At 32.1% G+C, this 23,436-nt stretch overlaps 1 protein-coding gene across 1 annotated transcript in view; it reads left to right on the top strand.

The window, feature by feature from the left end:
- Nucleotides 1-679: 679 nt before the first annotated feature.
- LOC132726901 (cadherin-23-like) overlaps nt 680-23,436 on the top strand; it is a 36,673-nt gene continuing 13,916 nt past the window's right edge. The window contains exons 1-9 of the mRNA XM_060712312.1: nt 680-926; nt 14,518-14,583; nt 15,054-15,224; nt 17,156-17,231; nt 18,075-18,235; nt 20,246-20,422; nt 21,497-21,618; nt 22,415-22,583; nt 23,265-23,426. Coding sequence (XP_060568295.1) covers nt 848-926; nt 14,518-14,583; nt 15,054-15,224; nt 17,156-17,231; nt 18,075-18,235; nt 20,246-20,422; nt 21,497-21,618; nt 22,415-22,583; nt 23,265-23,426 — 1,183 coding nt within the window. The 5' untranslated portion in view covers nt 680-847. The remainder of the gene's footprint in view (nt 927-14,517; nt 14,584-15,053; nt 15,225-17,155; nt 17,232-18,074; nt 18,236-20,245; nt 20,423-21,496; nt 21,619-22,414; nt 22,584-23,264; nt 23,427-23,436) is intronic.

The raw sequence follows: 23,436 nt of genomic DNA, 5'->3' as shown, positions 1-23,436 counted from the left end.
TCAACACTGTCACATATGGCAATAAATCACTATATGTGTGTATACACATGCCTACAAATATACACTCCAATATTAATGTTGAACATGTACTTATTTTCTTTTTTCCAGATTAAAAGATGATCAAGTCTTTTTAAGATATTTAGGGCTGTAATTATTTTATAAGATTTCTAGTGAACCGAAAGCATTTTCTTTAAGCAATTTGAGGCTGTCCAGCTTCTAGAGCGTCCAACCTCTCGCGAACAAAGCGGACTTACTACATGTATTAGTAAATTCGTGAGTGGTCTGTTAGTGAGAGGTATGTAGATAAATGATTGTATCTTTAGAGTACGTATATATATTTTATGAAATGTCGTGGCATAACCTTATAGAAACGGATGTCAATAATGTTTTTCTTTCACAAAATAAACCTTAATATGGTCCATTTTGTTTATTTATCCCAGTGAATAGAACATTTCAAAAGACAGCACTATACGGGTATACCTTTGATTTGGAGATAAAAGGCATGTTTATTTTTGTTTACTTTTATACACAGCGTTTAATGGGTACACAAATTGACGTGAGAAGAGAATACCAATTGCTTTTCAAATTATTTTCTTAACATTTTTATTTTAATTGAAATTTGAAAACGCGATATTGAAAGGGAAAAAATTCAATCCGAAAATGGACCGAGTATTTTTGCATTGTAACATTTATGAAGTTTAAGTGTTAAATGGTGCTTTAAAAGAGAGATGTGAATATATTTAATGGTATTTTGTTAAGATAAACATTTGTGTAAAATTATAAAGTTTGATTAATAGTGTAAAATTAAAGCGTAACGAGTGTGGGCTTTAGTGAGCATGATTCATAAATGACGACAACTCAAATAATGGAAGTGGCGTTTTTCGTAATATTAACATCAAGTTTAATGAAGGGTGTAACGTCACAATGTAAGTTAAGATTTATCATATACTATCATTAATTATTCCTTTATTTCATAAATATAGAATATTGAATAAGTGTAAGTTTAATACTGAATTTATTGAAAGAGTTGAATAAAGTTATATTGTGCGCGAACCTTTGGCGAGCATAACATTATTTTTATTCAACGAGTTAAATAAATTCAGTAATGAACTTACACGAATTTAATATTCTATTTATCACGCAGGCCTACCAAAAAATAAAACACAGTTTGAAGTGAAAAAAAGAATAATTACATCTGTATTATCATTGACGCGCCTATAGTATAACGCTAACATTTAGCGCGTCTTAACGCTATTTATACAACGCAAATGATGTCACGTCAAAATATACTGCAGTATGCACAATTGTGCAGTACCAGTTTCACGGAGTCGCAAAAGCGATAATTTATATTATTACCTGATACCTTATATAAATGTTATTTGGTATTTTTAACTGTTTTCTGAAATTCAAAAAACGTCAACGTTTGGGAACGGTTGACCGGTCAATAGTTTCGACTGTTTCCCTCGCGTGCTCTGACGTCATAGAGGATTCCCACTTGAAGCATCCATAAACCATATGTAACGTGACATAGTTAAAATATTAAGTTTAATTATTAGCATATGTGCAATACTATTTTCTTGTTGCAAGTCCTGTTAAAACACTACTTGATTTATCAGGTAATAAAACAGTTATTTCATATGTGATTTGGGAACAGTCGAACAGTTGTCCCTCGGTGTCGGGGATAGTATTTTGAACTGTTTCCCTCGGCCTACGGCCTTAGGCAACAGTTCAAAACACTACCCCCTCAACCTCGGGCCAACAGTTTGACTGTTCCCAAATCACATATGAAATAACTGTATAATATTACACTTTTGTAACGTCGTTTTTCATAAGATACTCTTGACGTTTATATAATCAATATACACGGCTGTAGTAACTCTATGAATTTATATCATCTTGATTATAGTAAAGACAAATTGCAGTATCGTGAATTCATTATAAAGATTGTTGATATGTTAAACGGCCGTATATAAACCGTTTCTTGTAACATATACAAACAACCGTTTTAAAGGGCAATATAATTATATCCTGTCAAAAATCCTTAAAGCTTATAATATAAACAATTTTAGTAACATTTTCTTTCATCGCTGTTGCTTAAAATAATCACTGGTACATTATAAAGTCCGTAGTTTCACATTATTTTTTTATTGTTGGCACGATCTTTTTTCATGATAATTTTATTTGTTGTAAGAAACCAATAACATCCTTCAATCCGTAAAAAATCTAATATAGATAGATATGCATGTACATGTACGTGTAATATAACTATACATGGTATCAAATTCAAAGCGGGTAAATAATTAATCACGAGCCAAGATTTCACTTATCGCAATAGCGCAAGCACAAAAAAAACATATATAATTAATATACTTGCAAAAGTTGGAGAGTTTAAGTGAAAGTTTTTTTATGCGTTAGCCAGTCATCAAGCATACATTACAGATAAATTATTACATAAATCTTGAATCTTTTTACTCTTCCTGATATCTTAATACATTTTTCTCAGGTTTGTTTTTTTTAAATATGTTGGCTCATCTTCGGGCATGTAGCTTAAAAGTAAAGTTATACGTAACAAGAAGTATCTTTTAAAAAGATAATCGACTGAAGTTATAACTGTTTAACATGCAAAGGTATGTTAATTCTTCAGTTTTCAATACATAAAGAAATATAAGTAATCCTTGCATAACAATGACATGATAATTATTTCTTTTAATTATTTAGAATACATCCATTTTTGTGAACATAGAAATTAGATTATAGCATTTTGATATTGATGATTTTTTAAAGAAGAAGAACAACTTATATTTAAGGTGTCCTTTTTACTTGTTTTCTGATTGACTTTATAAATTTTGTAATCATTTACAAATTAACCAGAAAGTTAAAAAACTATTTTCATTCCAGTACATTTTATTTTAGAACCACCCTTTCAAATTAAAGTGTTACATGTTATCATAGAGCTATCCTTATTATTTTTAATTTTATAATGGTAAGAGGGGCGTCCGTGGCCGAGTGGTTAAGGTCGTTGACTTCAAACCACTTGCCCCTCACCGCTGTGGGTTAGAATCCCGACAGGGACTTTGGATTCTTTCATGTGAGGAAGCTATCCAGCTAGCTTACGGAACGTCGGTGGTTCTACTCAGGTGCCCGTTCGTGCCTGAAATAATGCACGGAAGGGCACCTGAGGTCTTCCTCCACCAGTAAAGCTGGAACGTCGCGATATGACCTATACTGTGTGGATGTGACGTAAAACCCAAAACAAAAAAAAAAAAAAAAAAAAAAAAAAAAAAATAATGGTTAGAACTATCCTATAAACATTTTATTAGAATAGTTAGAGCTGCCCTTTACATTATATTTAAGAATGGCTAAAGAGATTCACCAATTTCAGTTTGTAATTTAAAAATGACCAATGATAATTGTTCTTATATTGAGTCCTTCCATGTTAATTTTACAGGAAATCAAGACTTCGTCAGAGAAATATTGAATAATAATTGTTGTTTATGACAAATAATCATTAAGATTTCTTTACCGAATATCATAAATGGTGACGGCCTGGTGAATTTTCGTGTTCTTTGTTCTATAGTAAATCAGTCACATTTGAGGCTTAATTCTGGATTCCACTGTTCTTGATGAAATATATACTGTCGTCAACTTTAAACATCAACACTATTTAAGTCAAATGAGGCCCAAAATATTATAGGTTAGCCACCTACTTTTTTCAGAAATCTTCACTCTGTTGTAACACAGTTTAAATTCACCACTTTGAAAACTCCTGATTGCTGGTGGGTGGTACATTTTTAATCCTTCTGCCAACAAATGAGTTCCTGGAGAATACACAAAAAACAACTTTTAAACACATCATATAACACACAAAAACTACACACATGCAATAAATACACTTTAAATATGACCAATCTAACTAGAGATGACTTAAATTGTGCCACTTCAAAATTTTAAAGAACTACTTTCTAGACTACAACGGGTTGGGTCTAATTCCGTACCGGGTTGAGACCTAAATGAATCCAAAATTTAAGTTAAGCCAAAATTTATACTTATTTCCTAGTAATTTAGTGTTATACAAGTACATTCATATAGGTTTGACATGTCTCTAACAAATTACATTAATGCAGTACAATTTCTTAAATATAAAAATTCATGCGAAAAATCAGCCTCGGCCAATAGAATTTTACGCAAAAATCTATATCACAAATTCTGTCATAGCTCTTGATTTTGCCAATGGATTTTCTTCAAATAAAGTTTGATGTTACCGGCTAATGTCATTTAGTTATTTTTATGAAAGAATAAGCCCTTATTGCTTTAAAATTGTAATATAAACTCCATTTATTTTAATGAGAGCATGAAATTTTGGGTTAAAATACAAGTAATCACAATTAAATGTGCTTTTTTCAAAACCTTTTCCTTCAACATTGCAATAAAACTTACTGATTATGATTTTTACCTATATACCATGGTAAATAAAGTAAAGTACCAAGATATATACCCTATATTGTTTGCTTAAGATATCAATAAAGACAAACAGAGGTAATCTTAAGTTTAGCAAAGAGGTTACTATATTGCCATGGGCTATGTCTTCTGACAAAATAAGATTCGCCAACTCTCACACAAATTAGGCTAAAAAATGATGGCACATACTGTCTCCCACTTTAAATCATTGAGAAATGTTAAAATAGTCAAAATTAGAGAAATTTTCTCCTGATATACATCAAAATATCTACCAAATATTGCCCGAGCATTGGGAGTCGTTGCCGTCAATAGCTGAAGTTTCAAACTAGACATAAGTTATTACCTTCTCAACTTGTCCTGACAAATCTGCTGCCAAACTGAGCTGAAAGAGTTCTTCCATAGATCTTAACCAGTATAAGGTAAGGTTCTGTACTCAAACCCTGGCTTTGATAACTGCATGGTCTGAAAAAATATGCAACACTAGTACATGTCGAAGGAAATTATAAGAGGCATTTATGCTGTTATTCTGATATCCAAAAAAGAAAGAAAATAATGTCTTAATTAATCAATGGCTTGATTTGCTAATTCACACAGGAAGGCTTAAATATTGTGTGCTTAAAAATGCATGCCTGCATGGAAATAACAGTTTAGACATTATAAACCTAACATAATTTAAGTGCTGTAGCAGCTGCTACAACAACAACAACAATCACATCAACTGTGTTATTCTAAATGAGACAATTATCCATAGGCTCACTGTTTAATGACTAGAAAATCTTTTGTGTGTATATATTAGCAAATACATTCGGCAGCACAGCAAAACATCAAGTTTCACTACACTGAAAATGCCTATATTTTCAACATGTAAATCACATTTGTCCTGTTCAATTGTCAGTTCTGCTTCATTGAAATACAAGACAATAGTGAATATTTACAATCTGATTACTACAGCATCAATACTTTGCTGAAACATCAGTGCATATAATGCGTGGTCCATATGAGCAATAGGCTACTATGGTGCTGGTTCGAATCCCATGGCCGGTGCTTCTTGGGCCCCTAAGACCTCTGGAATGAGCTTGCCAATCACTTTTTTTGCCAATGTAACCAGCCTGAAAACATGCACTCCCCAGTTTCTTGCAATGCATGGTTTATCCATAATTCAAGATACATTTCTCTAAAAATTATCATTTTCCATATAAATCTTATTTAAAAAAAGCTATAGATCTAGTAAATTGATAAAAACATGGTGCAAAAATAAAATTTATCAATTTATTAACTGCTTTAAACAAAATTTAAATTTCATTTTTTAATTTTAAAATTTAAATATATTTTTACAGTTTTAATTCCATAAAATGTGGTTAATCCTTCATGCAAAAGCTCTGTACCCTTCTTCTGCACCTACTGACTCAGTAAGAGACATCTACATTTGAAGGGGAGATAACAATAACAACATCTGTGCCAATTTAAAATGTCAAAATAAAGAATTTGAAATAAAATTTAAAATTTTCAAAGCTGTCAGTTATCCTTTATTTTCCTGACTGTTCTTGATGAATTATATACTGTCTTCAACTTTAAACATTAACACTATTTTAGTCAAATGAAGCCCAAAATACAATAGGTTAGCCATCTACTTTTTTCAGAAATCTTCACTCTGTTGTAACACAGTTTAAATTCACCACTTTGAAAACTCCTGACTGCTGGTGGGTGGTACATCTTTAATCCTTCCGCCAACAAATGAGTTCCTGGAGAATACACAAAAACAATTAAACAATTTTTAAACACATCATATAACACATAAAAACTACACACATGCAATAAATACACTTTAATTATGACCAATCTAACTAGAGATGACTTAAATTGGGCCACTTCAAAATTTTAAAGAACTACTTTTTAGACTACAATGGGTTGGTATGGAACGCCTGGACTTTCTTATGTGTAGAATGACTGGTATACATGGTTAAATGTCATTCTGCTGTCTCCGAGATACAATATGATGGGTCAAAATCCCAATATACTGGGTGGAAATCCAAATGCGCTCAGTTATTGAAAGTGTAATGTTGTGTGCTGATTACATTTTATTCAGTCAAGTCAATGTATTGGCGGGTGCATTAGTCGTTCTGTTCAGTTCTTAAAACAAACAGGCATGTGGTAACACAATTATGTTGAGTTAAAAAGATATGTTGTAGGGTGTGACAGTTATTATGTTCGGTTAAAAATAGCTCTTCTCATCATGTTCAACCATGAAAAATAAACAGTTGAGTGGTACTATCATTTCGTTTGGCTGCGGCAGTGTATTATTGGGTGATACTTTTTATTATTTCAGTTGCAATGACATGCTGTTGGGTGCTTAATTCCTTCTGTTCAGTCGTGAAATAGAACTGTTGAATAGTACTATCATCATGTTCAGTTCAGATGATATACTGTTCGGTACAGAGGTCATTCTGTTCAATTCAGATGATGTACTGTTCGGTGCAGAGTTCATTATGTTCAGTAGAGAACACAAAATGTTGTGTGATACCGTTATTATGTTCAGTTCAGGTGATATACTGTTTGATGCAGAAGTCATTATGTTCAGTAGTGAACACAAACTGTTGTGTGATACCGTCATTATGTTCAGTTCAGATGATTTACTGTTCGGTGCAGAAGTCATTATGTTCAGTTCAGATGATGTACTGTTCGGTGCAGAGGTCATTATGTTCAGTAGTGAACACAAACTGTGGTGTGATACCGTCATTATGTTCAGTTCAGATGATATACTGTTTGGTGCAGAAGTCATTATGTTCAGTAGTGAACACAAACTGTGGTGTGATACCGTCATTATGTTCAGTTCAGATGATATAATGTTCGGTGCACACGTCATTTGACAATGCGCTGAGTGTTCATACAATTATGTTGGGTTCATTCGGATATCTTCGCGTCAAACAAGATGGCGGGCGGGAGCAACTAATTTCCATAGGTCACGTCGAGGCTAATGACCACTAAATTGCCAAATAATTTTCTTCCCCGTAGATACCATCGGGAGCTTAAGAACGTTATTTCAATAAATTGGACAGATCGTATGGTATATTTAATACCCGATGGGTATTTTATCAAGTTAATTTATGACTATACTATACTGTTACAGTCATAATGGGCACAGTATATAAAACTTAAAATATGGGTAAGGGTAGCCTGTTCAAGTCACACATGACCACCGTAAATAAAACTTAAAATATATGTGTTGGTAACTTTTTAGACTCACAAGTGGACACATCAAATGAATTTAAAATATGAAACATAATATACAAGTAAGGCAAACCCTTTGAGTCACACATGGCCACAGTTTATGGGTTCGTTAAATATAAGTATGGAAACCCCATTTGAGAGAACACATGACCACAGTAAATGGAACATTATATATAAGAAAGGGTAGCCTAATAAAGTCAATCATGGCGTAAGTATAAAGAAAATTCTATATAAGTAAGTGAAACCTTATTGAGTCACACATGGCCACAAGATATTAGACATACTGTTTAACTCAAAGAAATGTATTTGAGTCTAATTTTATGAGGCTACCCGTACTTATCTTACTTATATATAATGTTCCATATACTTTAGTCATGTGTGACTCAAATAGATTTCCCTTACTTGAACATAATGTTCCATATATTTTGGCCTAGTGTGACTCAATTAGGTTTCCCTTACTTATATAGAATGTTCTTCATAATGGGGGTATGTGTGACATTATTGCGCTACCCTTATTATATTAAATGTTCCATATACTGTGGCCATGTGTGACTCAAATAGGTTTCCCTTACTTAAATATTATGTTCCATTTATTGTGGTTATGTGTGACTCAAATGGGATACCAACACATATATTTTAAGTTGCATATGCTGTGGCCATATGTGACTTTAATAGGCTACCCTTACTTATATGTTCCATATACTGTGGCCATTTGTGACTCAAATAGGGTTCCCTTACTTGTATATGATGTTTTATATTTTAAATTTTGTTTGCTGTGTCCATTTGTGACTCTTATAGGTTACCAAACAGATACATTTTTATTTATTTACATCAAGTATGTTTTCAGTCATTCCAATAAAATGGAAAAAAAACAACCAAACAAACCCAAAAACCCAAACAAACACAAAAAAAACACAAGAAACGGAGGTAAGAAAAATATCTCTTGAACTGAAATACACTCTAAACCACCGTTATATAACCAAATGTGTGTGCAAATGATACGCGTACTATGCTTCATGATTTACACACTTATTGACTAATAAATACGCTTAAACGGGCGTAATTTAGCACAAGAAACACACTGGCAAAGTAACAAAAGTTATCATAAGAACTCCAGGACATATTTTGAGTTATCAACAAGAACTCCCGTGACATTTGAAAAATCGGGTATAAATGTATTAGCCTGGGCTTTATGTTTGCAACTCTGCATTATAATTATGTTATTATGTATAGCAACGAAGAAGATCACAAATGAAAAGGTCAATATGTACGAATGAGCAAGTAATTTGGAAATTTTACTCAAAAACTACTAAAAATTTTTTATAAATAGGCGATGAAAAAATGGAATAAAAAGGTTTTTCTGAAACATTATACAATATGTAGGGCAAGCTTTAATTATCAAAGTTTAATTTAGCACCTCAAACTCCCCATTTAAAGGTAAAAATGACCATTTTTCACGTGAGTTCTCCAAATAAATAGAAACGTTTTCCACAGAAATCCGTAACGTTTTCCAGGAACTCCGTGACAGTTATCATAAGAACTCCAAACAAGTTATCATAAGAACTCCATCCTTCGTGTAACACTTCCTCCCCCGTGATTATTATACATGACGTCAAAATTGACCACTAAACATATGAATATTACCAAATTAACAAACACGCATGTTATATACAATTCTAACACCACCTGTTTTTTTCCCTATTGGACAGTGAAAAACGACCGAAAGTGTGTGTTATTTAAGAAATAATATCGGTCTTAGCGGTGTTTATCGGCTATTTAACACCTGTTTAGAGTTTTGATGCGTAGGAATTGACCACGAAGGCCGTAGGCCTGAATGGTTTTTTATGTTTTGCATCAAAACGACAAAGCCGGTGTTAAATAGCCGATTAACACCACTCGATCAGATCGATATTATTTTGATTCTAACAAGATAAAATAAGGAAAATCTCTGATGTTATTTTTTCAAGTGGAAATAACTTCCGGTGCCGATTTTCGTAAAGCGCTGTTCGATTTCGCACCCTACTGTTGCTAAGATATGGAAATTATTAAACAAACAAAATAAATAATAAGACAAAAAGTTATCTTATCAAGTTTTCAACAATAAAAACTTACGTCTTAGAATGAATTGTATTGTGTTCACATCAGTGCCCAATTTATCATTCTTGTATGTTTGAAATGACGTCTGCGTTAATAAATGATTTGTATACTTCGGGTGACGTCCCTTCGGGTTTCTTACGGATTGATGCCCTCTTGTCAAAAAAATTAATTTAAATGAAAATGGATGGATCTGTGGGTTAGTGTATGTGGGATAAATTTTTTAAAATCTGTATGATAAGAAAAAATTGTATCATAGTTTTTGGGGACCTTTTGTTTAAAAAAGTGTCAGGGTTAAATCGTAATACATATTAAGGGTGGATAATATTGCAATATGAAAAAAAAAAATTTTCGAACCGCGGTACGATTTTTGGAAAACCGGTATTTTATAAAAATCATAATTTTTCAATTTAATTGCCTTCTAATTTTGTACAAAATTTCACATAAAATCTTTAATTGGCAAATTTTGTTGGCGCCAACGTAAGATAAAAGTATTCCGACAAAACTAGTACACTTAAAAGTCAATAAGCGGCCGGCATAATTTACATAAGCGGCCCAGATGTGAAAGGTTACACGCGAACTAGTTTTGTTTATCAAATTGTGTGACACTACTTTCTATTTATTCCTTACATTTTTATTAAGTTTCTACTTAATATATATACATATAATAATAATATATAAATGTTACCCCCATCTTTACATCGAAACATATACACGACAATACGTATTGCAATATATTGCAATACGCTTCAGCAAAATGGCAATATATTGCAATACGGTTTTTGCTGTATTGTTACACCCCTAATACATATACATGCACAGTGCGTTAACTGGAGTGCGGGTATTAGTTACCCGCACTCCAGAGCATGCCCATTGATTGGCTCATTTTTGCTGGGGTTTACATATTGTGACGGCAGAGAAAGGGAAACCGACAGAAATGTCATATCCAGATGTTCGTTCATTGGTTCATTTTTGCCGGGGTTTCATATTGTGATACAGGGAACGTGCTTTTATGTTTGACTATGATACAAAAGAGAAAGAACACCAAAACACTCGGCAATCTGATTTATACTCGGGGGGCTACGCCCCCTCGTACAAATCAGATAGCCTCGTGTTTCGGTGCTCTTTCTATTACTTATAAGAACTGAAAATAAAAATAAAAATGCCTTTTTATTGATGCTTTAAAGACTTTGTAAACTATATAATCGAGGGAGAATACATAACAGCCGCATATACAGATATAAGTCTGTAACCAGTGTTTCTTGGCAGTTCTTCTCCACATCCCTCCAGAGGCGTGCACGTCGCGGAGAAGGCACACGGCAGGTCAAGGTCAAGTCATCTCAAGTACCAGAGGTGATTGCTGGACCTGTCGTGACTAACTCTGTAAGGTGGCGCTAACGTTTTATGTCAACCGCCTGTTTGCAGCCGTCACGGAACTTGATGCTTTTCCAGTATTGTCTTTCTCCATCAAACGAAGGACAGGGCTTAGAAAGATCGGCATGAAAAAGACTTCCCCGATGAGACTTCTAGAGTGGACCGGCATGGACGCTGAGATCTCGGACATATGGAAAAATAAACTTAATTGAAGAATGTCTTGGCAGTTTAACACCGGTTTTTTTTCTTCTTTGTCTATAGTGACAAAATCACGAGGAGTTGTAGAAATATATATATATATATATAACCTTAAAGCAGCACGCCTCCAGATTCATACTAATTTCCATGAAAATTTTGAAAATGTATTTGAATGTGTAATATTGTGAAATTACCAGAAGGAAGCCATTTACACATTATCAATGGCCATACAAGCCATGTAAATTACCAAAAAGTGGTCAAAATATGCATAAATAGCCATTACTGCGTTGGTTTTTAAGAAAAAGCTAAAGTCCTCTTGATTTGACCTGACTTTATACTATCAGCATAGTTTATTTACTTTCTGTACCAGAAGGTGCAAGATATAAACTCATCATTTACAAGCCATGTGGAATTTGTATGAGTTGGGAAATAATTGATTCGATAAGATTTTTTGAAATAAATGAACAATGGAAATGTTGCTTTTATACCGCAATGATGCGTTGATATATTAAAGTTGATCAAATGTCAACAAGCCAAAGTAAACGTTTTTGTAACCACAAAAATGTGTGTATTTATTTCCTTTTATTTCTCCCCCCCCCCCATTCAACTGTATGACAATACTGAGACAATATTTGCAATGTCTTTTGTATCTTATTCTCTTGATATTAACTGAACATTCGCGTGAAACATGTGCTTTTTCTTGCGGACAGGTATATGATAAAACTATTATATAATTGTTCCTGTTGTGAAAAAGTAAACAAAATGTTACAAAAGAATCTGACTTAAAATCGATTCACTCTGTTTACCTCCTTCCAGATGTTTGAAATATGTAGGTAAGACTTTTATGTAAGTTTTCGGATGGATGAATTTATAATATGCATCTTCGTTTTACATTAAATAAAGCTTTTTCAATGCCTGAAAGGGGTTGAAAATAGGCCAGTGGTTTTCGTATTCGAGAAATTCTAAAGCAGAAGTGTTATATTGTAAAATGCTTTAAAAAGTAAGCCAAACAATAATATACGTATATTTCACATTCAAGATGAAATAGGATTCGCAATACGTAATATTCTTAAAATGAAAAAAACAATGATATTTTTTTCTTAGTAGTTGACTTACAGGGTGACGAAGTTAAAATTTTTAAAATATGAAAGTGATAATTGTATTTTTTCTTTTAATTGGTTGTTTTGAAACAATCTATGCCCAATGTAAGTATATTATTTTTTATATATTTTAATAACTAACATCAATTTTTGTTTCTATTCTTGAAATATTGCACGGAAAGGTACCTGAGGTCATTCTAAACCAGTAACAGCTGAAAGTCACCGTATGATCTGTAATGTGTTGGCGACGTAAAACCAAACAAATGAATAGATAAATAAATAATATGATTTATTATATACTTTTAAATGAAATTTTGAGAAATACTGATGAAATAAAATGCATATTTTCATTTTCCGTATTTTCACTGTAAAAATTTATTTTTCACTGCAGTGAAACATATTTTCCGTATTTTCACTGGTGTCTTGCCGGACTACTTTCTTTTGAATTCTGCCAGTACTCAAAATTTAAGGGAAAGTCTTGCAAATTTTTATATCCAGAAAGAGAAAAATGTATATAATAAACAGAAAATTCAAGTTTTTTCTATAGATACATGATTTATTTTCATCTTGTGGCATGAAAATTACCATATTTCACTCGTGGCTACCGCCACTCATGAAATATTTATTTTTCATACCACTCGATGAAAATAAATCATGTATTTATAGAAAAAACTTGAATATCCTCTATATAATATATAACAAATAAAAAATAAATAAATAAAATGAAATAAGATTAACGGATCTATTATTATAAATAAATAAATAGATGAAAATAAATAAACGAATAGATTAATAAACAAGTAAATAAATAAATACAATGTAAATAAATAAAAAAAATACATGAAATAAAATCAATTGATCTGCTGTTGTAACTAAATGCTTTTTTTCCCATTGTTTTCATTCAGATATTAACTTATAACATGTTTTATTTGGTAGATTTGCTCTTCTTTCTTTCGGTTCCAGAAGGTGAATGTATTATTGATATTTCAAAAATATAAGTAGCTACAACAGTATTTCTCTATCAATGACGATACAATTGTGTAAGGTAGCAACACCCTCGTTCTGTTCTGTTCTGTTACTAATCACAAAACATCAGCAAGATAATATTAAAATTACGTCATCATAGGTCACGTGACGTTTTTGTAGCGACAGAATAAATGTTTCGCGTTATATGGTTATTTTATTTTTCTTTATTATTACATTAACCACGTTCTTTTCGGACGATCAGAATGACTCCCTGTAAAATTAACAGGGAAGGACCGAATATAATTATGAATGTCATTTCAGAATTATATACTGAAATCGACGAATCTTATTGCTCATTCTAAAATTAAATGTAAAGGACAGTTTTAGCCATTCTAAAAAAATGTAAATGATAGTTCTTACCATTTTTAAATAAATTTTTAGGGAAAGCTATAAGATAAAAAATAAGGGATAGTTTTGCCACTATGAATAAATACAAAGGATAGTTCTAAAATCACTTTATTTTGTAAATGATTACAAAACTTATAAAGTCAACCGTAAAGCAATGAAAAGGGACACCTTAAATAGAAGCTGTCCGACTTTGAATAATCATCAATAGGAAAATGTTATAATTTATTTTCAATGTTTACAAAATAGGTATTTCTTAGCTACAAGAATAATTATATGATTGTTATGCAAACATTGTTAACATTAACAACCTTGAAATAACATAATGATGAATGTTAACCCGTTAGTATCTTTTTTAAAGATATTTCTTGTAAATTCTTCCTTCATCAACCATTATTTTATGTATTTATTCCGTCGGCCCTTCTTTTCCGGCCCTTATTTAATGCATTGAATTCGTTAGCTCTTATATATCTAGTATATTTATTTAATCGGACCTTGTTAAATATAAATTATCTTCTCATCTGGCCCTTGTGTAATTGCCTTGTGGTCTGAGTCGTGCACAAATAACTTGAAAAAGGTGTCGTTGTATTTTACATAATTATTTTGAAGTTCTGTGTAATTTTTGTGATTTTAAGATGATGTTTTGTTTGTTTTCAAACTGCTTATTTATTCACAAAATGTTCATGTATTTAAGGTAATGCCAAAGTGATTGGTGAGCAAAATCCTGCAGGAAAGGCTGGCAAAATTGATGGCAACTCAAGTATGGTTTCTACAAATAACTAATGTCAATTTGTTTTCCAATATAAAACACTCTAGATTTTGAATTTTTTTTTATATAAAAATGACTAATAAATTCGTTTATTTAAACAGTTTAAAAAACATATATATCTGATCACGTAAGTATGTCTTCAACGAAGTTCTAACACTATTGTTATTTTTTATGTCAAAGTTAAATTGTAAAAGTAAAACTTGTCTTTGATGCCTTTCCAGGCGTGATTTAGGTCTGAACCTGATGACGGCGACTAGTTTTCCCCATACGACCAACAGACCGACATTAACAGGCCATCCGATCATGTAGTCTATATTGTTGGCTACTTAGTCAGTACTTTTTTTAAACATGTCCCTATATATAGTGATCAGGATTGGAAGACGACAAGTTTGTTTTAAGATATTTACCGTCCAAATTTTGTAAAATAACAAATTCATAGACTTTTTAACATTTCATTTTAGACGTTGGGTATATTTTGCGCGGAAATCTAGACAACTATAACATTGACTGTTGCGGCACAATAACTGAGTGGCAGTTGGTAGCGAATCTAGCTGGGACAGTGTATTTACAAGTATGGCGACCAACTACCGGAAATGATTATCAGCTGGTAGGAGAAAATGTAGAAAGTGTCGGTAAGAACATAGTTTTGTTGTAAAGGTTGATAAAAATACGTAGGACTAGCAAGATATAACTTTAAAGGTCTATTTTCATCCAAATGATAAACATGTATCCACCAACACTTTGCAAGTTACTTAATTGCATCAAACAATGTCAAATGCGCTTACAATTGTTTATTTTCATAAACAAAGAAAATTATTTTTCCGTCTTCTTCTTATATTTTACTTTCTTATATGTGACAGCAGTTTGGCGTTTAGGTTTGGCAACATTTTAATTGACATTATGCTCATTTTCTTTTTCGTTGTCAAGTCGGGCCAAATTTGTTACATACTTCAAGCGACTGGCTATTATAACGGCCATGAACCAAAAGTAAATGATAATAATAATAATAAGGATGAAATATACAAACTGCCTAAAAATTAATACTACCACACTCTTATTATCAATTGAATGTAAAAGATACATTCTAAAGGGATATTTATAGAAGTTTCATGAGTCACGTAGGTAATTGGTTTTTTTTGTGAATAAGAACAGAAAATTAAAAACAGTTTCGGGAAAAATGAAATTGTCTTGTTTTACTTTTACCTGTACACTCATTATTTCCACAAAGATGGGTATAATGTCAAAATAAAGAAATATATTTTCTATTTCATTCCTTTAACTCACTAAAATTAAATAACATTTTATGAAATTCACACTGATGTGGTGCTGCCGTTCTGATGGGAAAATCAACCTTCAAACTTTAAAAACAGTGTATTAGCAATAAACAACAACAACAACAACAACAAAACAACAACAAAACCCCAAAACAGGGAATGACATATTATATATGACTTATTGGAATTACAATACAAGATGAATTTAGAATAGTTTTATTACAGTCACACTCACAGTACATATACATATTAATTACAGTTTTAATCTACAATTTACACATGAGTGACCAATCAATAAATCATTTGTAAGAGACTATATATAGCTATTGATATAAAAACATGGACATTGTAGTATCTAAAACCTAAAACTATCTCTGTTTTAATTAACAAATGTCTGAAATATTAAGAATGACTAGAATTGTTCAAATTATCATATCCATGTATAATGTATATTTCACAATATTAAATGTGAACAATTCTGCAACATTCTTAATATTTTTATGTGAATTTTTATGACTAGTTAAATGAAAATATGTTTAGTAAATATGATCAGTAAAACTTCTTTGCGACTATGACCTAGAATTTTTTTTTCCTAGTAGATGTGTTTCTATATAGGTTAATGCTCAGGTTATTTTTTCTGTCTAAGTCACACAGGTACTGCCTTGGAAAGTCATATAAAAACGACGCAGTCAACCTTGTATATCGTTTTCTTGATGACGTGCCTTTAAGTTCGCAACTTTATTTCAAATTGAAGTTATTGAATGTATAGAATGATATCGATTTTGAAATGAGATTTAATAATTAAATGAGACTAGACGTTATTAGTGTAACCTCGCTTATATTTCCTTCTTTACGAATATACCACAATAAGAATCAATTACAGTGTATAATTTTTCAATCATATCCATGTAATTATGTATATTGAAACTCTAGTCAGTTTGTTCAAACATAATATTGTATTTAAACACATTCTTCAGGTATGTAGTTTATTAACAAAAGTATGTTTGACTATTATTTGAAAGGGAAAATAAATTATTAATAAAAGGAAAAGGGAAAAGTTTTGATATGACATCTGAACATGTTAAATACCCAAAATGTATAAGAAACGCTATTATTTTTATATCTTAAAAGTTTTTTATTTTGATGTCCTGTTAAAATTTCCAAAAAAGTATAAATGTACATGAAATTCCTTGAAAATGATGAATGATTTTGTCCAGAGTGAAAGATGGACAAGTCATTTGAAGCTATTTGCACGGAAATTTCATGATATTTTTGCTTTGCATTTTCAGTACTAGGCACAAACTCGCCGATAACTATTGCAGCTGGGGATCAAATTTCCGTTCGACCTGGTGATAGGATAGGATGGTAATCAATTCAATTATACTCAAGATTTACGAGTCACTGTGGTCGGTGGCTTTAGGTCGCTGTTTTCATATCCATGACGCTAAGGCTAGTGAATTCAATTCCAATGCCCTTTACTGTTGTGCGGGTTCAATGCCAAAGACCAATAAGATCAATTATATGGACAGGGGGTCGATAATTCTACCCCTGTTTCTGCCCTTGCCTGGAATAAGCACCTGTACTTGCTCCTCATCGTAAGGAAGAGAGTAGGATCAAAAGCTACGACAAGGACTTATTTTTCTGCTTTTCATGTCGCTCATTGCCTTTCAGGTCCTTGTACAAAAGTTTTAAAACTCGGTTAAGATTAGTTTCTTTGTTTACATTTCTTCTTTATTTTTTGTATAATTTATCTGTCCTTGAAGTGACCTAAAAGTAGCAAATATCAAACTCAAGGAATGATACCTCAAAATTAAATGACATATATTCTATGTAACTGCTCTTGGAACACTTCGGTTTATACAAACGTGTAAAATACCAGCTGAATTTGAATTGCGCTGCTCAGTGATGCATTATTAGCCAGAGATATTTTCATTTCGTTTCTTATTCTTCGCTGAATTCACTCAGTGCTTAAATTACAAGATAGAAATGTATCAAAATATTTGCATTAAAATCACATTACACGTAAACAGCGTTCTGAAAGATGTTGGTCATAGTAAGTGTCTGTTGCATTGAATTGTGACTGTAAAAGATCATTCATTTCTTCGTTTAAGTTTATAGAGACACTTAGTACTATGTCAAAGGAAGTTCAAAAAATAATTTTTAGTTGCAATTTATAATTTTTTTTATCATATTCTATATATAATAAAGGTTTGCGGACGGAGCCAACATTATTGAACATAAAGGGGCCGGAGGGTCACCTGATGTCACGACTCAAGCGATGACAAGACCCCCAGTTTTGAGTACGGTCACGTGGTTTACAACTTTTGACGCTAGTAATACATATGCTATAAGAGCTGAGGCAAATGGAGGTACGCTTGCTTTACGATTTTGTGAAAAACTTTTGTCATGCAACAATTGTTTGTTTTTTTTGTATAATTGCAAAATGCTGTGTTACCAAGAGAGGCAAAATAAAATCTATGTAATTTTTACTGTATATGTAAACATTGTATGTTAAATTTGAACTCGAGAATGCACAATCTATGTTTGAGAAAATGCATTATAACCTATTACTGGTTTTTCTTAAAAAATGTCAGGTTTTTTTTAGGTTTTCTATAGACACTAAGCATGCACGCTTTACATATAGTGTGTTGAATTTAAAGCTAAAGCAATTCAAATATCAAACTTGAGCCTAATAGATCTTTAAATGGGCCCTGTTTTGCCATATGTCTGATATGACAAAACAAGCTGGTAAACATAATTAATTAACCTTAAATAATGGTTTTGTTTTCCTTTTCGTCAGTCTGTTACCTGGTACTGTACGAATTAGCTACCCCATAAAAGCAAATTTAGTTCTTTGTTAACAATCGTTAAATGATCAGGTATATATTGTTTAATAAGAAAATAGGTGTTACAAAATTCCTTTCCATAAATGCCCCTTTTTAAATGCCTAAATTTTACTTTTCATCATTAATAAAAAAGGCCTATAAAAATCGTTTCCAAGACAATCTATATAATAATAATCAATCAATAGCGTGTTTAGTGTTAGTCCTATCCTCTCGGTGCCTACATCACGTTACTTTTGCAATCTGCTTGGAAAAAGCAAAACAAAAGACGATCCAGGTTTTATTTTCTACCATAACCTTTTTTTTTTTTAAATATTTCATTATTCAAAATGGTATACTATGTAGAGGCATTTTAATCTAGTAAATAACCCATACAAAGTATTTAAGCGAGATTTAACAAAAAGTAAAACTGCGTGTTTGAACAATCAGGTATTGACATGATTTCACTTAACTAAAAGAATATTGATTTTTTACCCAGGAAACATTCTTATAGGTATGTCATCAAAAGTAATAAGATATTTAAAAACAAGAGCTGTCGGTAGGACAGCAACGCTCGACTATTCTTAGTGCTTGATAGTAAAGAAAGCCTTGATTAAAAGGTTTAATTTTCTCAGTAAAGAAAAGGGCAAATTTTCTCTTTAAATCAATATTACAGTTATAGGCATTGGAGAGAGTGCTATTATGCTCTCAAAGAAGAGTATAAAATTTCAACATGTTTCAAAGCCTTATGTCAATGAACTTTGAAAATATTTGAGGTATTACAAAAACTTTAACGTAAATTCTAAGTCGAAAATGGGGCATAATTCTGTCAAAATGCTTGATGGAGTTACCTCCTCCTGTCAACAGGTTGGGGTCATGATGGTGAACAAGTGTGCAAAGTTTCAAAGACATATGTCAATGGACTTTGAAAATATTTGAGGTATTACAAAAACTTTAACATTAGTGGTTAAGCAGACGCCGACGCAGACGCCGACGCCGACGCTCGGGTGACTACAATAGCTCTACTTATTCTTATCGAATAGTCGAGTTAAAAAGTGTAAATCTGGACCGTCCGTTGTATCGAAGCAAATCGCATAATGTCGTGTGGTATATCAGGTGAGAGAGGATCAGTACAAAGACAAGTTAAACTTTTTCAATCACTATCGGTGAATTATACCCGGTGCTTAAAGTTGGCACAAGGTCCAAATGCCTATCAACGTGATCTAGTGTTCGCATAGTTCGGGCACTAACTATAGTTTGGCTGTATTCGATGCACTGCTCGATGATCTGGAGCTAGAGGGGGCGCGTATATGGCGAAGGTTCGGCTACAATACATATTCGTGACGTCACTATAGTCTAATCATTGTAAGTTCTCGAACAACTGTAACCATAGTTAGCGCCCGAACCCTACTTTGAAATATGAATCGGTCTTGCGATGAATTGGGACACTTACAAATCGTGATAAAAATGTTACTGAAACTTTAAAGTAACCAGTTAAGTTGTTTAATTTGAAAAAGAAAACATATATATGAAACGCATATTATCACTTCCAAACAGGAACAGGTCCAACTGTCGATAGTCCAGCAGATAACAGTGTCTTTCCTATTTTGAATAATGTTGCGATCGGGACATTTATAACTACCATCACGTGGTCAGACCCTGATGTTGGTGATGAGTTGACCACAACAATGACGGCTAATTCGAAGTTTACATTTGTCGAAGGGGTAGGAACAGGTAACTAGAAATGTTGTAAGAATTATTTGTAACATTTCGTTGTTAATGTATAATTTATTGCATAAATAAAATTTAAACAAATTAAAATAATATTAAAAAAGGTTGTACGAACGATATATACCATGTAGTTATTAAGTCTTTGATGATTGTGAAATATGGCATCTGGACAAATGAGGACACTATTTTTGTACCATAGTCTAGTTTCCATGCATGTTTTAATCGGCATATGATTGAGTTTACTTTATATCTTTTACTATTTTATATCTTCACTTTAATCTTTTATTTTATTGGATTAAGGTCTTATTTTGCATTTTTATTTGTAGATTTCAAGTGTCTTTGAAAGCTTTAATTGCTATATTTCTATATTTATACATTTAACATTGCCATACTATTTGGATGGAACTTTATCGGAATCTTCCTAAAGATTAGCATTGATTTGAGGCATATTATGATAAAAACGCAGAAAAACTTTATTTATTCCATTCTGCTTGATACACCACTTCCTCAATTCAATTTTTTTTATTTAAATGCGTTGATTCTGAATTTTTTATGGACATTTCTTATAGTATTTCTTTTATTTTATGCAAACATATACAAAGGATATTCAAGTTTTTTTTCATTTTATCTTTTTTTATAAATACAGGATTTAATTTGTTTGAGTGGTATGAAAATAAATTTTCCATGAGTGGCAGTTTAGTAACACATGAAGTAGTATGATAATTTTCATATCAAAGGATGAAAAATGATCATGTACTTATAGGGGAAAAACTTGAATTTACTATTTATTGACTGTATATACTATTGCTCACCTTTTCTACAAATACAGGATTAAGTTTGTTAAGTGGTATGAAAATAAATGTTTCATGAATAGCATGAAAAGTAATCTTGTATTTATAGAAAAAAAAATCTGTTTATTATATACTTTTGCTCCCTTTTTTGACGTTATTATTCTTAAAATTTCTACTTTTATTTTGTGTTTGGCATAGAAAGTAGTCCGGCACCAGTGAACACACGGAAAATGAAAATACGCGTGTTTTCATCAATATTTACCAAGTATATTTATTGTTTAAACAGGAACTTTATCTGTTGCTTCATCACTGGCCGGACCCGATTCAACAGAAAGTCTTATATTCACGGTCACAGATTTCTGTGGAAACACCGACTCAATTACCATTGATGTCCAAATTATTAACGAAGTAAGTGAAAAGTATTTTTAATCGCCGGATTATGGCGGAAAGACACTAAATCCTTATTTCACAATTTCTATATGTGTTGCCTCTTCATGGCAAAACAGTTGTAACCTTTTTATAAATGACTATATAAAAAATCTCTAATTATTCTAAATGTACGAATTTTTTCTTTTCAATTAATTGTTTTGCTCATTTTATGTGGTATTCAACAGTTTAGTTTAAACATACTTATTTAAGCTCGATTGCGAAACAAGTTCTTACAATTCATATAAATCACTTTCGAGACCACTTCCTGGAACGAACAAGTACTGAAGATTATGCGAAAAAGAGAAATCATGGCCGTGACCCGAGTAGCCATTGTGTCCTTGAGCAAGTAATTTTACACTCATTACTTAGTACGGGTTGGTTCCAGGAAAGGATCCGAGAGTGTTTCAATAAGCTTATAGCTTATAACACAATCGAACTAAATGAAATTTGTGTAAACTAAATGATTGTAAGCTGCATTAAAAATAGTCATTTGAACCTATGTTTTACACATTTTGTGTGTTGGTGTCATTATAACATAGACAAGGAAGCTCAGTTTTAGATTTTATTTAAAACATTTCCAGACACTTTGGTTGATATAGCCATAAAATTTGTGTCAAAATAAAACAGAGGTTTTGTGGCACAATGTCTTCTTGTTTCCTCATAAAAACAATCTTGCCTTTATTCCAAACCTTGCCAAAAGATCCAAGACAATATACGCTCGGTTTGTTATATCAAAGTTTCTTTTTTTGACATGCTTTTATGCTTAATATTTTAGGCCCCTGTTCTTCATGACATGCCCGCGGCGGTTACTCTGAGTGAGGATGCCACCACAAAACAACTCTTGTACACTATCAATGCCACAGACACTGTCGACCCGGTCACATGTGTGTTTAGCCCAGCGGTAACTGACCCATTCAGTATTAGCCAGATTTCAGGGACTTCAGGTACAAAGATGATTTGGTGTTCAAATTCATTGTCATGGATCTTAATAGATCTATAAGATTGCTGTAGTATATGTATTTTATGCAAAATTTTATCTATATATTCCAATCTTTGTGATGTAAACAGCTTGTCTAATATACAAAGCATTTTTTTGCACAGCCGAACAGTATTTATTAAATAATTTGATTATATATATCACCGGTGCCACATATAAAACAATACAAAAGTGATTGTAAGCATGTGTACTTAAAGTTCAGACAATATGAGTACATGTAGGTTTATATCAGGCAACAATTATACCCATTTATTGGTTATAAGGAGTTTTGACAGGTTATATGGCCTTGTATAAACGGTTGTTTAAATATAAACCGAGCCCCTAAGCGAGGATTATTTTGCAAACAACCGTTTATATACGACTGTATAACATGTCAGGAATCTTTATGAAGACACATCATTTTTTAGAAATTTTATTTCTTATACAGCAGCCATGTTTATACAGCAATTTTAACATCACGGTTGTCGAACGAAAAGCGACAATATAAAGTGCAGTGTATAATAAAATGAGATGCATATGCGACGTGAGATGAAAGATTGTAGACCCAATATTTGCAATAGATAAAAAAGGGGAAAAACAACACTAAGTTACTTAAAGTCGGATTAAATCTTGTAATTTGTATTTTCAGAATATGGTATATATGTTGATGACACCCCAAACTTGGATTATAATACTCAAAGAAGTTATACGTTCACAGTGAAGTGTAATGATGGTTATAAAGACAGTAATACGGGGACGTTCTATGTTTATCTTGTAAAGAATCAGGCCCCTGTGATTCACAATCTACAAGGTAATGAAAT

The sequence above is a fragment of the Ruditapes philippinarum genome, unplaced genomic scaffold (assembly GCF_026571515.1).
Source record: "Ruditapes philippinarum isolate M1 unplaced genomic scaffold, ASM2657151v2 ctg1028_1_1_1_1, whole genome shotgun sequence".
Lineage (NCBI taxonomy): Eukaryota > Metazoa > Mollusca > Bivalvia > Venerida > Veneridae > Ruditapes > Ruditapes philippinarum.
The sequence above is the reverse complement of the archived record's forward strand: the minus strand, read 5'-3'. Positions and strand labels throughout refer to the sequence as shown.